Source organism: Heptranchias perlo, chromosome 34 (genome assembly GCF_035084215.1).
Source record: "Heptranchias perlo isolate sHepPer1 chromosome 34, sHepPer1.hap1, whole genome shotgun sequence".
Lineage (NCBI taxonomy): Eukaryota > Metazoa > Chordata > Chondrichthyes > Hexanchiformes > Hexanchidae > Heptranchias > Heptranchias perlo.
The window spans coordinates 10,466,232-10,479,946 of record NC_090358.1 but is presented as its reverse complement, the minus strand read 5'-3'; the positions used below and the strand labels follow the sequence as shown (position 1 = coordinate 10,479,946).

The 13,715-nt window shown below is 42.4% G+C and overlaps 1 protein-coding gene across 1 annotated transcript in view; it reads right to left on the bottom strand.

Moving 5' to 3' along the window:
• Window positions 1–13,715, bottom strand: part of LOC137301583 (NT-3 growth factor receptor-like) — a 372,567-nt gene that overhangs the window by 245,049 nt on the left and 113,803 nt on the right. Inside the window, exon 8 of the mRNA XM_067971136.1 lies at window positions 11,249–11,548. Within this exon, the coding sequence (XP_067827237.1) occupies window positions 11,249–11,548 (300 nt within the window). The remainder of the gene's footprint in view (window positions 1–11,248; window positions 11,549–13,715) is intronic.

The following is a 13,715-nucleotide window of genomic DNA, read 5'->3' as shown; positions in this document are numbered from 1 at the left end:
CCAAATGCATTAGAAAAGCTTAGTGTTGGCGAGTTGACTGGTCAGCACTGATGCTGCCGGCAGTCATTCCACACACGCAACACTGTAAACACCCTGAAACTCATGCCTATTTTCTGATTCTTCAAATAAAGTGGTTGGAAGATTTACATCAACATTCAAAATTGGAGTTTCCTCTGGATATCTGCAGGTGGAAGGGTGTCCAAGTCTGTGCCTGGAATTCCAGCAAAAGAGAAATGCTGAAGGCCTTTCAGTGAACCACACAGTGAATATAAAGTGGACTTGGTGCATCACAACCTCGGTGAACAAAACGAGGCCAAACAGACAGCCCTACTGCACTGACCTGGCATCAAACTACAAGAATAAAAGGCTACAGGCTTCCCCTCCCCCCGCCCCCCAACCTACAGTTTAGTCACTCAGTTTAGCACCAAAGATCTGCACTTTTCCCTCATTTTGATGCAGTTCAGAAACCACTGAAATTCATTACTTTCTGGATCAAATCTTTCTTCTCCATCTCACGAGGGGCTGGTCCTCCCTGGAGACAATTCTGAGCTTTCCTCCAGATGTGTGACATTTGTCACAGTCTCCTGACAATTTCCATCACGTCAGTCAGACAGATATTGCAGTTGTACCGCAGTTACATCCTGCATATGCCTTCATGTTCCAGGATTGCCTCCAATGGTATAAGTACATTAAAGACAATTCTTGACCACAGAAGGACCAGGTGGATGCCTTGCCGCATGAAGCACCAAAACCCTACCATAGTGGTCATAACACTGGGTGCCTCTGATAGAAAGTGCCACAGCAGCAAAGCTAAGAGCTTCCACCAGTAACACTTAGTTTGTGTTGTGTCTGGTCATGAGTGGATGGACCTTTCACCTGCCCATAAGGCAAGCGATGTGTTTTCAGCCAACCTTCCCCAGCACTGCATTATAAATGGGGCAAATCACACCCATGGAAAGTGACTCAGTGCAATGAAAATAATATAAAAGTGGGAGCAAGGCAACACACATTGGTGCGCCTGGACAATCCAATTTCCAGGACAAGACCGCACCCATCAAGGGTTAACCTGCCTCTTCTCTTTCAGATGCTGATAAACCTGCTGTGTAGTTTCTGTTTTTATTTTAGCTTTCTGGTACGCAAAGTTTTTCTATGTATCCCTCAGCCGATAGTGTTTTGGCTTCGTGGTTAACCGGCTTCCTGGTTAATTGGTTTAGTGATTAACTGTCTTTGTGGTTAATTGTCTTTGTGGTTAATTGTCTTTGTGGTTAATTGTCTTCGTGTTTGGGCAGAAGGAGGTTTAAATAAACACCAAGTCAGCAGAAGGGGCACCAGTCCACCTAGTGGCTGTGCTGCCATCTCCCTCCACGAGTGAAAGGCTTTCACCCTTGAAATCTTCCAAAACCTCAGCTTTGGGCTTCCTCTCACATGGCCGGGTGAGGGCTCAACTCCTCACAAACTCACAGTGAAGCTTCTTTAAAATAACCCTCAATTCCAGCTCTCATTGCAGATTGGCAGAAATGTTATTACTCGGGGTCGCATGTAAAGCCAGTGTGATCTTTGGAAACGTTCTAATCGTTGTAGGTAATTAGACATACTTTGGAAATTTAGCTAATGATTTTGAGGGCGTTTGACCAAATTTTGTCTGATGATGCTCCTGTGAAGCATCTGGGGATGTTTGACTATGTTAAAGGCATTATATAAATGCAAGTTGTTGCTGTTGTTACCTGTCAGTTCCTCTGAAACACTGAGATTACTTAATAACACGTAATGTAATCTGTAGTACCACATGGTTCCAGTGACACCTTGTCCTGAGAAATTTATTTAGTGACCTGGAACGACTGTTCTTGACATCACTTGGCTGTGATTCACTGTGTCTCTTCCCTCCCTCCCTGTGGTGTGAATCTCACCTCTGTACACTATCCTCCCCGATGCCATTACTGAGATCGCGTGACTCACCATCCAAAGAACCAATGCCGCAAGTTGATGTCCTGGCATCGAGAGACACGAGGGTAATTTCGCTTGTAATTACCAGGAAGCACATCACCGTGGGTTACCTACTTCCACTAGACTGCTGACGTTTAAGTGAACGTCGGTCAAATATCCATGTCCCTCCATCACCCTTTTAATGAGCGATGAAATACTTAGAATAATTAGTAGCCAGAAGTCATTGAGCCCACAAAAAAAGTTCAAAACAGTCACCAAGGCAGCTGTTTCGTTTTTTTCTCCCTCCATCAATTAATTACTGTAAAAATTCCTGTTGCTCATTCATTGGCTGTGAAGTGATTTTGGATGTCCTGAAGCCATAGTAAAGAGCTATATTAAAAGCAACTTATTTTTTGCTTAGTAGTTTTAACTAATACATTAACCAGAAAATAATATTGACTATTGACTAGTTATAAAGCAGCGAAAACACGTCACACCTCTCAGTTGTACTGAGTAATGCTTCTCAGCAGCCAGTTTAATCACTCCACTCAACTTATTTCACGTCTTGTATCACTGTGCTGTTCTCTTCCTATTAAAACAAAATTGAAGTGCTCAATTGAGGCTTTAAATATTTCTCAGGCTGCACCAAGGAGAGATCACACCTCATTCCAGATGTACAGAGCCTCAAAAATGATACAACTTAAGCCCAATTAGAATTAGAATTAATTGCTGTCAAAGGACTTCAAACTCTACAGAGGCATAATACATTGCTCCTGTCACATAGCTACCCAGACAACGCTCTTCTGCCTCTAAATCTTATTTAAAATTCATTTCTAAATATAAAATCGACCGTCTCTTAACTTCGGCTACACCCTTATCTTTATGCAACTTTCAAACTTTCACCTGGATCTTGAAAAATGAAGTTTGAACTCAGGCTGCCTTTCCAATTTACAGTTCCCAAATCTTATTCAGCAACAAATTGAGGTTTATTGGACAGCAAAACATCAATAGGTCCTCATATACCAACAGGTCTTCCATACAACAACACCCACCACCCCACCCCCTGCTCCCTCCAAACAGTTTTTTTGCTATTTTCTTCTACCTTCTTATTTTTACAACGGGCAGTTGCAGGGGCAGTCTGTAAACACCATGTATTATTGTTCAATATGTATAAATGCGTAGGCTTCAAGGAGATCTTGAAACATTTGCCTGAGGAAGGAGAAAATCTCCGAAAGCTTGTGAATTTAAAATAAAATTGCTGGACTATAACTTGGTGTTGTAAAATTGTTTACAATTCTTTACAATTGACAAAGCATCCTAGCATAACGTCATATGCAGACTTAACTATACTCCCCTCTGTTCCTAATCCAGGTCGTTTATAAATAGTGAAAAACACCAATTCCTGGGACACTACTGGTCGCTGCTCACAAATCCAAGAATGTCCCTTTTATTTCAACTTCCTGCCTCCCACCTCCCAACCAGTCTCCTATCCACGCTATGAGACTCTCTCTCATTCCATTCAGCTCAGTTTTAGCTCACAACCTCATGTGTAAAACTTTAATAAACACCATGCATATGACATTCATCTAATCCCCTCTAAATTAATCCCAGTAGTTCACTTCACTAATTGCTAGTTTCCCTGTCCCTCTGGCATTTTACCCTCCTTCCCTGTCCCTCTGGCATTTTACCCTCCTTCCCTGTCCCTCTGGCATTTTACCCTCCTTCCCTGTCCCTCTGGCATTTTACCCTCCTTCCCTGTCCCTCTGGCATTTTACCCTCCTTCCCTGTCCCTCTGGCATTTTACCCTCCTTCCCTGTCCCTCTGGCATTTTACCCTCCTTCCCTGTCCCTCTGGCATTTTACCCTCCTTCCCTGTCCCTCTGGTACTGTATCTTCTTTCTGCACAGTGAAGAGAAAACAAATCATTCATTTAACAATTCCAATACAACTTCTTCCTTAATTATTTAAAATGTTTTAAATTTAGAAGCATTTAAAACATTTCCCCTCCTGGAAATTAGTAAAACAACAAATGCTGAATAACTTGATTGATCCCACACCATTTAACAAATATTCCCAAATCAGCCCTTCTACAACTAGTTATAGATTCTGAGCAATGGCACCAGCTGGCTAACAATCCACATGGCTTCAGAATAATAATTAAAAATAGCCATATAATGAATATCCAGAGGACAGTCTTTAGTTTTTAACTGACGAAGAGGGGAAATGTTGCAGGGTGTGGGATATGGGTCGCACTCATGAGGAAACAGCTGCAAGACATCTGGCTACAGATTAATAAAGTAACAGATTAAGAAATATCTAATGAAATTGCTTCATCACTATCACAATAAATTGATCGACCTTGAGAAAACTTCTATGTGATTCTACTCAGGCTCTGTGCCTACACATTCTGTGTTAACATCCTACCTCTGCGGAATATGCAGCTTGTTTATTCAATGTACCCAGGACTGCAGTCAGAGACAAAACCCACAATCCTGCCACTATGCCCCCTGTTCCAGTCCTGGGTAGATGCCATTCTGTATTGTTGATAGTCAGTCAACAGCAGCCAAGAAGGGAATTTTATAAAACTCAAAAGTTCATATAACATCCCAGGATTTAAAATAATTCCAATGATCTCGAGAATCCCAATTATCCCAATCTTCTTCTTTACTTATTTCCGTCCCTCTATTTTCCTTTTAATTATTGTGCTCACTGAGTTTAGGGATGTCTATGGTGGGATTGGAACACATCTGCACATTCGGCACCAAGATTAGGTATAGCATGGATTAGATATAGCATAAAACTCCCTGTACGCTGTACCATCAAGCACTTCCAGGTCAGGTACAACACAGCTTAGATTTAACTCCTTCTACACTGTCCCATCGAACACTTTCAAGTCAGATATAGCACAATTTAGATACAGAGTGAAGTTCTTTCTACACTGCTTCATCAAACACTCCCAGGTCAGGTATAGCATGGATTAGGTGCACATTAAAGTTCCCTCCACCGTGCCTTAACCCCAGCCTTAGAAGGGCTGCACAAGTGCGAGATTTTTTCATTTCCCAAATCAGCCATCCTCTTTGAGCGATATTATGTTACTAATGCCAAATTCAGGTCAAGTTTATGAGCTCAGATTGCCCCAAATTCATATCTGTTCAGATTTGTACAACTGGTGGACAGAGGTGATTTATCCCATCAACTTGGACTAGATTTAAACACATGGTGCCCCTGCATTATTCCCCTGATTTATAAATCATTGGTGTGATCTCATTTAGTGTGAAGTGGGGAGGAACTGGGATGGGAAACAACAAAGGGAAGAGGGGAAGGAAAGGAGAAAGGTAAGGTGGGAGAGGGAAGGGGAAGGAGAAGGGCGGGGGAAAGAGAAGGAAGGAGGAGGGAATGAGGGGAGAGAGAGAGAAAGGGAAGAGGGGGAGGGGAAGAGGGTGGAGGGGAAAAGGAGTGGAAGGTGAAGGTTAGAAGCTTTGGGATAGGAAGTAGGTTAGGAAATGGACCAGGAGTTAGGTGGGTCAGAGAAGGAAGGGGAGAGGACATGGGTGTGTTAAGGGAGTAGGTTAGGGAAGAGGCAGAAATGGGATGGGAGAAGGGATCTGATAGGAGAAGAGGAGTGGGAGAGAGGGGATTGAATGGGACTGGATTTTAGAGAAGGGATAAAGGCTGGGGTAGAGATGAGATGGGATGGGGTGGGGCAGGATGCGGGTTAGGGAAGTAGTAGAGGTGAATTAGCAGTGGGGCTGGGGTGAGATAGGGAAGGGGTAGCAGTGGGATGGGGTGGAGCAGTGGCTGGGATGGAGTGGGATAGGAGTGGGGAGGGATTTGGTGGGGCAGGGGGTGAGATTTTTTCTTGAGTTCTGATATTTGCTTTGCTACTGATAAAAGATAATTGAAAACCTCAATAATTAATCAATACCGCCATTTCACGAGGGAGGGAGAAATTAGCTTCTATTTTGAAAAATACATTAACACACCCTGTTTATGTTTTAAATTTTTCTGGAGGGACCAATCTAAAACTGGATGGGTGGCAATCCTTCTCAGTACAGGGGAGCACAATATGCCACAATAGTGAGATTTCAAAACTCCTTCACACTTCTGAGCCCAGGAGCTGCCCTGAATCTCCCTTCCGCTTAATTAGTTAATCAGACATGAAACTGACTCAATTAACTTGTAACTAAATTTTTGTCTCCTCCCTGAAACTCATTTTAATGAAAATTTGTTTGCAGTACTCAGATTTATTTCAGAAGTATAATTCAGAATTACTGGCTGTACAGTAAGAATTCAACCAGCAATTTATAATGTTAATGGATAATTAGTAAATCATTTTTCCATTTTTTAAGGAACGCTCTCAGTTCTTTCTGGTGTAACAGCAACTTCTTGAAAAGTGTCTGCAACTGGAACGAGCCCAGAAAATGCAGGCACAGTGTGTATAAAGACAGTGTGTATAGTGTACATACAGAGCACATATAGCATATACAAAGAACATGTAGCATACATACAGAGCACATATAGATACATACAGAGCCCACATAGCATACATACAGAGCACATAACATACATAGAGCACATGTAGCATACATACAGATCACACACAGCATACATACAGATCACACACAACATACATAGAACACATATAGAAAACATACAAAGCACATATAGCATACATGCATAGCACATAACATACATTGAGCAAATATAGCATACATGTAGAACACATACAGATACATACAAGCACATATAGAAAACATACAAAGCACATATAGCATGGCTACAGAGCACACATAGCATATATATACATATATATATATATAGCACATGTAGCAAGTGTACTATAGAGCATACTTGCAGCACATATAACATATATAAATTGACTGGGTATAACATTCAAACAAAGCTCATATGATGCATATATGAATGTAAGTTGATGATCCTGTGTTCCTAGCATGAAGACACACTCAAAAGAAGTGCAGGTCATAGATAGGTGTACAAAACTGTAGTCCAATTTTCCAACCGGCCCTCCTTTCAAGCCCAGTTCTATGCTGGAAGTATAGGATCATTGCATTTACTCTATAGAGCACATAGAGTGTACATACAGAGCATGCATGGCCACATGCAGAGCACACACAGCATCCATATAGAACATGTATAGTGTACATGAAGCATATATACAGAGCACATAATGTATGTATTAAGAGTGTATAGAGTACATAAAGTATACCTGCAGGTGTGTAGAGTGTACATACGGAATCCACAAGGTGTACACATAAAACACTGTAGCAAACATCTATAGAGCACATATAGCATATCTACAGAGCACAATTTACATGCAATGCATGTATAGCATACAGATGGAGCACATATATAACACATCTACATTGTATCTTGAGCAAATAAAGTGTACATACAGAGCAGACATCACGTAGAGATCACAAAGTGTACATGTAGCAAACATATAGAGTGAATATAACATATAGAACATGTTTTGCCGATCTTTAGAACAAATAAAGTATATGTAAAGTGTATACTGTACATTAAGAGAACATAAAATATACCTACTGAGCACGTATAGCCAGCTGTTTTTGTAGCGTACAGTGTATATATATATATATATATATAAGTATGTATAGCATACATACAGAGCATATATAACACATATAGCACATAAAGTGTATGGAAAGAGCATACAAATAGAACACATAAAGTGGATATATAAAGAAAGTATTGCACAAATACAGAGCACATATAGCGTACATATAAAGTAGAAATTTTACCCCTACCCGTTTCAGACGGGCGGGCAGTTAAAAATCGCCCATGTGACTCACCTGCCGACGTCCTCCACCAATTTCACAGGCTACGATTTTAACCTGCTTTTCTGAGCAGTCGAGAAGGATTTCCCGCCGGAAACATGAGCTCCTTCTTTAAATATGCAGATCAGGCTCTGATGACATCATTGGGTCCTGACTACTATTTTAACCAGAGGCCTGCACGGGGAAGCCATTGTGGCTTTCTTGTCATGCCATCCTAACAGGAAGAGGTGTCAGGGCCTGAAAAGGCCAAAAATGGTAATTCTTTTTTTAAAAAAACTTTCCCTGTGGGGCCAGGAGGAGCAGGAGTGCCTTTGATTCCTTTGGTCCCCGACGATGGCCTCCTACTGTCTGATATTGGGCTCCCGTCCGCCGGCCAGCTGCCGCTTCCTGCCAGTTTTGGGCAGGAACCTGAATGGGATCCAGGAAATTAAAATCTCCCGGGCCTCATGCTGCCGAGGTCGGGACAGTTTGCCATCCGTCTCCCACCCCAAGTTAAAATCGGAGATATAGTGTACCGAAAGAAGGAACAAACTTGTATTTATATAATGCCTTTCCTGTCCTCAGGATATCCCAAAGTGATTCACAGTTACTATTGAAGTGCACAGAAAGAAAATGCTTTCATTTATTTAGCGCCATTCATGACCTCAGGACATCCCAAAGCGCTTTACAGCCAATTAAGTACTTTTGAAGAGTAGTGTCTGTTGTAATGTAGGGAAATGCAGCACAGACAACAATGCGATATTGACCAGAGAATCTGTTTTAGTAATGTTGTTTGAGGACATAAGGAGCACATATGTTGCTCGTAAACAGACCAATTCACCAAGCCTGAACCTTCAGGTTAGAAGAAAAGTAGAGAAAATTGCAGGAATCTTTTTACAAACAAATGCTCAGCCTCATGTCACCTCTGTCATTCTTTAGAAACTCTTTCAAACAGCCATTTCCAACTCTGTAAAGGCTCATATCTGAGGACAAAGTAGAAAAAAGCTGATGATGGGAAAATGAAATTCGAGATAGGTTGGTACCTTAACGATGGCCAGTTAAGTTAGGGTTAGGAGATGAGCATGGGCGACATTCTCCGCAGAAAGCAACTTCCCCTATAACCTGTCTGATGCACTGAAAGATATAAAGAAAGGATCAACCTCATAGGAGATGGTTCATGGTGTGCCTGCTGGCCTGTTTCCTCCTTTAGCTGCTGCAGAAACCTTGACCTTCTCCCAAACAAGTGGGGCTCCTGAGGCCTTTGTATATATCAGGGTGCAGGTTGTGCTTTGCAGGGACACAAACGTGACTATAACTTCAGGTCAGGTCCCAGCCTGACTCCAGAGAGGAGCAGTGTGAGACTCCTGGAGGAAACTGCAACACTGCTTTGGTTTGGCACAGCATGGTGTATAGATTCAGGGCAGCGTCAGGACTAATTTAAAAAGTGCTCAGAGGGTCGGCTAGATCTCCTGGACACTTCATTAACTACCACAGAGTGAGTTCACATGTACTGAGAGTGTGAACACTGCCCACCTGCTCTCTCAATACATTTAAATCCACTGTCTGGGAGTGGAGTTCTACTGTGATGTGTAAGCATGGATGCACAGTACTCTCTCCTGGATTTGACACTCAATTCACTGCCAGACAGTTTAACAAGGTGCTGCAGATGCGAATGAATTTTCTACAATGTCAATCCGAGAGCCAAGTAACGGAGTCTTAGTGTCGAGGTGAAGGGTCGTTAATGAATCGGGAAGAAGGTGAAGCAAGTCATCTAGAGCCAATTAGAGACAAGCCCACTGAGACTATCACAGAAACATTTCTGCAGCTTGTACTCAAACTTCTGCAGCATTGATGAAAATTTCACATCCAGTAAATGAAGTCCAATACGACTGCATTTGTCCTCTCTGCAGATGCTCAAGCATGATACATTATATCTGCCAGACAGGAAATTAAAGGAACTCAGAAAGAACCATACTTCAGGCATCCTACAAGATTAAGAATACACAGGGCCAATCATGTGGTGAGAAAATGCAATTACGCAACTACGTGCCATTGATAACTTTCTGATAATTTTAGTAATTGATTTCAAATACAGTCCAGTTAATTGCGCATCATTCAATTCAGCACAATCTGTGTAAGTGTACCTGTACACTATACACCTGGGGTATGTGCACACTATACACTTGGGGTACATGTAATCTATACTCCTATGGTACATGTGTACCAAATACTAGGTTACATGTGTACTATACTCCTGGGGTACGTATATACTGTACACTTGGTGATCATGTGTATAAACACCTAAGGCACATGTGTACTATACTTCTTGTGGTACATGTGTACCAGACACCTGGGATATATGTATACTATATTCCTGGGGTATATGTGTACTCTGCATCCATATACACATGCGCTATACACCTGGGGTACATGTGTACTACAATACATCAACCAGTTCCAAACAAGATTTGGAAAAGCACAGTTTATAAAAAATACATAATTCCTGTTTAAGAAGTTGTAGTGTTTGTATTGAACAAAAATTCTACAATACTTCACCGAAACATGAGCAAAACTGCCTGTTACTGTTCTTGTTGGTTTCTGTTTGATGAATAATGTGATAGAACTGATCTCTGCAACAAATTGCAAAATGACTTCAAATTTACGATATTGAAAGGTATTCAAAACTACAATAGGGCAACATTTAAAAACTGAACTGAACTCAGACAGACAAGTCACAGGTCTGCAAACCCACTGGATAGTTCGGGAACTCTGGTCATTAAATGCTGCCCAACAAACTATTCTAACCAATCTCTTTCTGCTGGTCCTTCCAAGCAGAGCTCAGGACCTGATCAGAAGACCTTGGTTTGGCCCAACCCCATCCTGTCAGTTTGCATTAACTAGGTTCAGTACCACTAGTTAGCAGTGATATCTAAAGCACTCAGATAAACCCTGAATATAGCAAATACCAAGAAGATTATAACCCCATATTATTTCAATAGTCTCATTAAGACAGTAGCTTCAGTTCCGATAATTGTTCAGGATGTGCTGAAAACTGATTTTAATTATTCTTCCATTAGAAATTAAAGGACTTTCACACTTAAATTATTAAAGGATCAGAATTACTATACTTAATTGCAATTTTTAATAAGAGGTTTATGTTAACACCCATGATAATGCTGTTTGGGAAGTGGTGTCTGGGTGCTGCAGTCTGTTACTACCTGCTGACTATCTCCTATCAGTGGGTTGGGGGATCATCTCAGTAACCTCTGCTGCAGTAACACAAGCCCTTAGCTATTTTCCTACAATGAAAGCACACTTTGACGAAATGCACTTTTTTCCCTTCAACCTCATTGTTCAAACTTGCCGCTGACAGGCTCGTGTGTTGAGGAGGGAGGGGGGTTCTCTCTGTATCTGAAGGCCTGGCCGGGCCAGTGGGAGACTGCATCCTGCTGTCACCTACAAGCCTCGACATTCAACTCCAAGTAAGCCTGAAGCCTTGGTTGCATAATAAAAAAAGGTTGGGATACATACCAGGAAACGGGATACCCAGGAAGTGTGCGTAGACGGTCTCTGTGTCGCTCCCCAAGTCGTTTTCAGCCACAAGTGTGTAGTTCCCATTGTTGTAATGGGTGGGTTTGTCAAAGAGCAGGCAGCCATGGAGCCAGTCTGTAGTCTCATCATAGACCTTTGTTTTGATGTAGTCAGTTTCATTCAGCCTGCGGCCCCGGTGCAGCCAGTGAATGGTGGGCAAGGGGTTGCCATAGACGGTGAACTGAATGCAGTGCATGTGTCGCTGTTCGGGCTCTGTTAGCTCCTTGATGTCAGGAGGATCTGTAAGTTTGAAAAAAAAAGCACCAACAAACTTATTATAATTCATAAACATTTCAGTGAAGGGCCTGTGCAAGATCCTCACCCTGAATCTGCATTTTCCCCAAATCATAAACAATATGTCTGGTCGTCACTGAGTCCCCTCTAACAGAAAGTGATCTGGGATGAGAACCAATGGCTGTAAAAGCCTAATTGGAGGTTCACTGACGGCTGAGAGATTGAGCTTGCTCCTTTCCCCTTCTCACTGCACAATAATATTGTGTCAAAAGTTCCTTGGCTGTGAACCAGCAAATCTCGCTCTCAGCGATCAGCAAGACAGTGCAGGCAATAGACAGAGGACCAGAGGCACCTCAGCTTTAACTATGACTTGCTGCTTTCTTCTGAGGACATCCTGACCAATAAATGAGGTTAGCTATGCTTGTTACATCGGTATTTACGGTTGAGAAAGGCATGGATGTTAGGGAACTTGGGGAAATAAATAGTGATGTCTTGAGGAGTGTACATATTACAGAGAGGGAGGTGCTGGAAGTCTTAACGCGCATCAAGGTAGATAAATCTCCGGGACCTGATGAAATGTATCCCAGGACGTTATGGGAGGTTAGGGAGGAAATTGCGGGTCCCCTAGCAGAGATATTTGAATCATCCACCGCTACAGGTGAGGTGCCTGAAGATTGGAGGGTAGCAAATGTTGTGCCTTTGTTTAAGAAGGGCGGCAGGGAAAAGCCTGGGAACTACAGACCAGTGAGCCTGACATCTGTAGTGGGTAAGTTGTTAGAGGGTATTCTGAGGGACAGAATCTACAGGCATTTGGAGAGGCAGGGACTAATTAGGAACAGTCAGCATGGTTTTGTGAGAGGAAAATCATGTCTCACGAATTTGATTGAGTTTTTTGAAGGGGTAACCAAGAAGATAGATGAGGGCTGTGCAGTAGACGTGGTCTACATGGACTTCAGCAAAGCATTTGACAAGGTACCGCATGGTAGGTTGTTACATAAGGTTAAATCTCATGGGATCCAAGGTGAGGTAGCCAATTGGATACAAAATTGGCTTGACGACAGAAGACAGAGGGTGGTTGTCGAGGGTTGTTTTTCAAACTGGATGCCTGTGTCCAGCGGTGTGCCTCAGGGATCGGTGCTGGGTCCGCTGTTATTTGTTATTTATATTAATGATTTGGATGAGAATTTAGGATGCATGGTTAGTAAGTTTGCAGATGACACCAAGATTGGTGGCATTGTGGACAGTGAAGAAGGTTATCTAGGATTGCAACGGGATCTTGATAAATTGGGCCAGTGGGCCGATGAATGGCAGATGGAGTTTAATTTAGATAAATGTGAGGTGATGCATTTTGGTAGATCGAATCGGGCCAGGACCTACTCCGTTAATGGTAGGGCGTTGGGGAGAGTTATAGAACAAAGAGATCTAGGAGTACAGATTCATAGCTCCTTGAAAGTGGAGTCACAGGTGGATAGGGTGGTGAAGAAGGCATTCAGCATGCTTGGTTTCATTGGTCAGAACATTGAATGCAGGAGTTGGGATGTCTTGTTGAAGTTGTACAGGGCATTGGTGAGGCCACACTTGGAGTACTGTGTACAGTTCTGGTCACCCTATTATAGAAAGGATATTATTAAACTAGAAAGAGTGCAGAAAAGATTTACTAGGATGCTACCGGGACTTGATGGTTTGACTTACAGGGAGAGGTTAGACAGACTGGGACTTTATTCCCTGGAGAGTAGGAGGTTAAGGGGTGATCTTATAGAAGTCTATAAAATAATGAGGGGCATAGATAAGGTCGATAGTCAAAATCTTTTCCCAAAGGTAGGGGAGTCTATAACGAGGGGGCACAGATTTAAGGTGAGAGGGGAGAGATACAAAAGGATCCAGAGGGGCAATTTTTTCACTCAAAGGGTGGTGAGTGTCTGGAACGAGCTGCCAGAGGCAGTAGTAGAGGCGGGTACAATTTTGTCTTTTAAAAAGCATTTGGACAGTTACATGGGGAAGATGGGTATCGAGGGATATGGGCCAAGTGCAGGCAATTGGGACTAGCTTAGTGGTATAAACTGGGCGACATGGACATGTTGGGCCGAAGGGCCTGTTTCCATGTTGTAACTTCTATGATTCTATGATTCTAGAAGGCAATGTGTCAGTGGAACGATTTGGCATATATCAAATC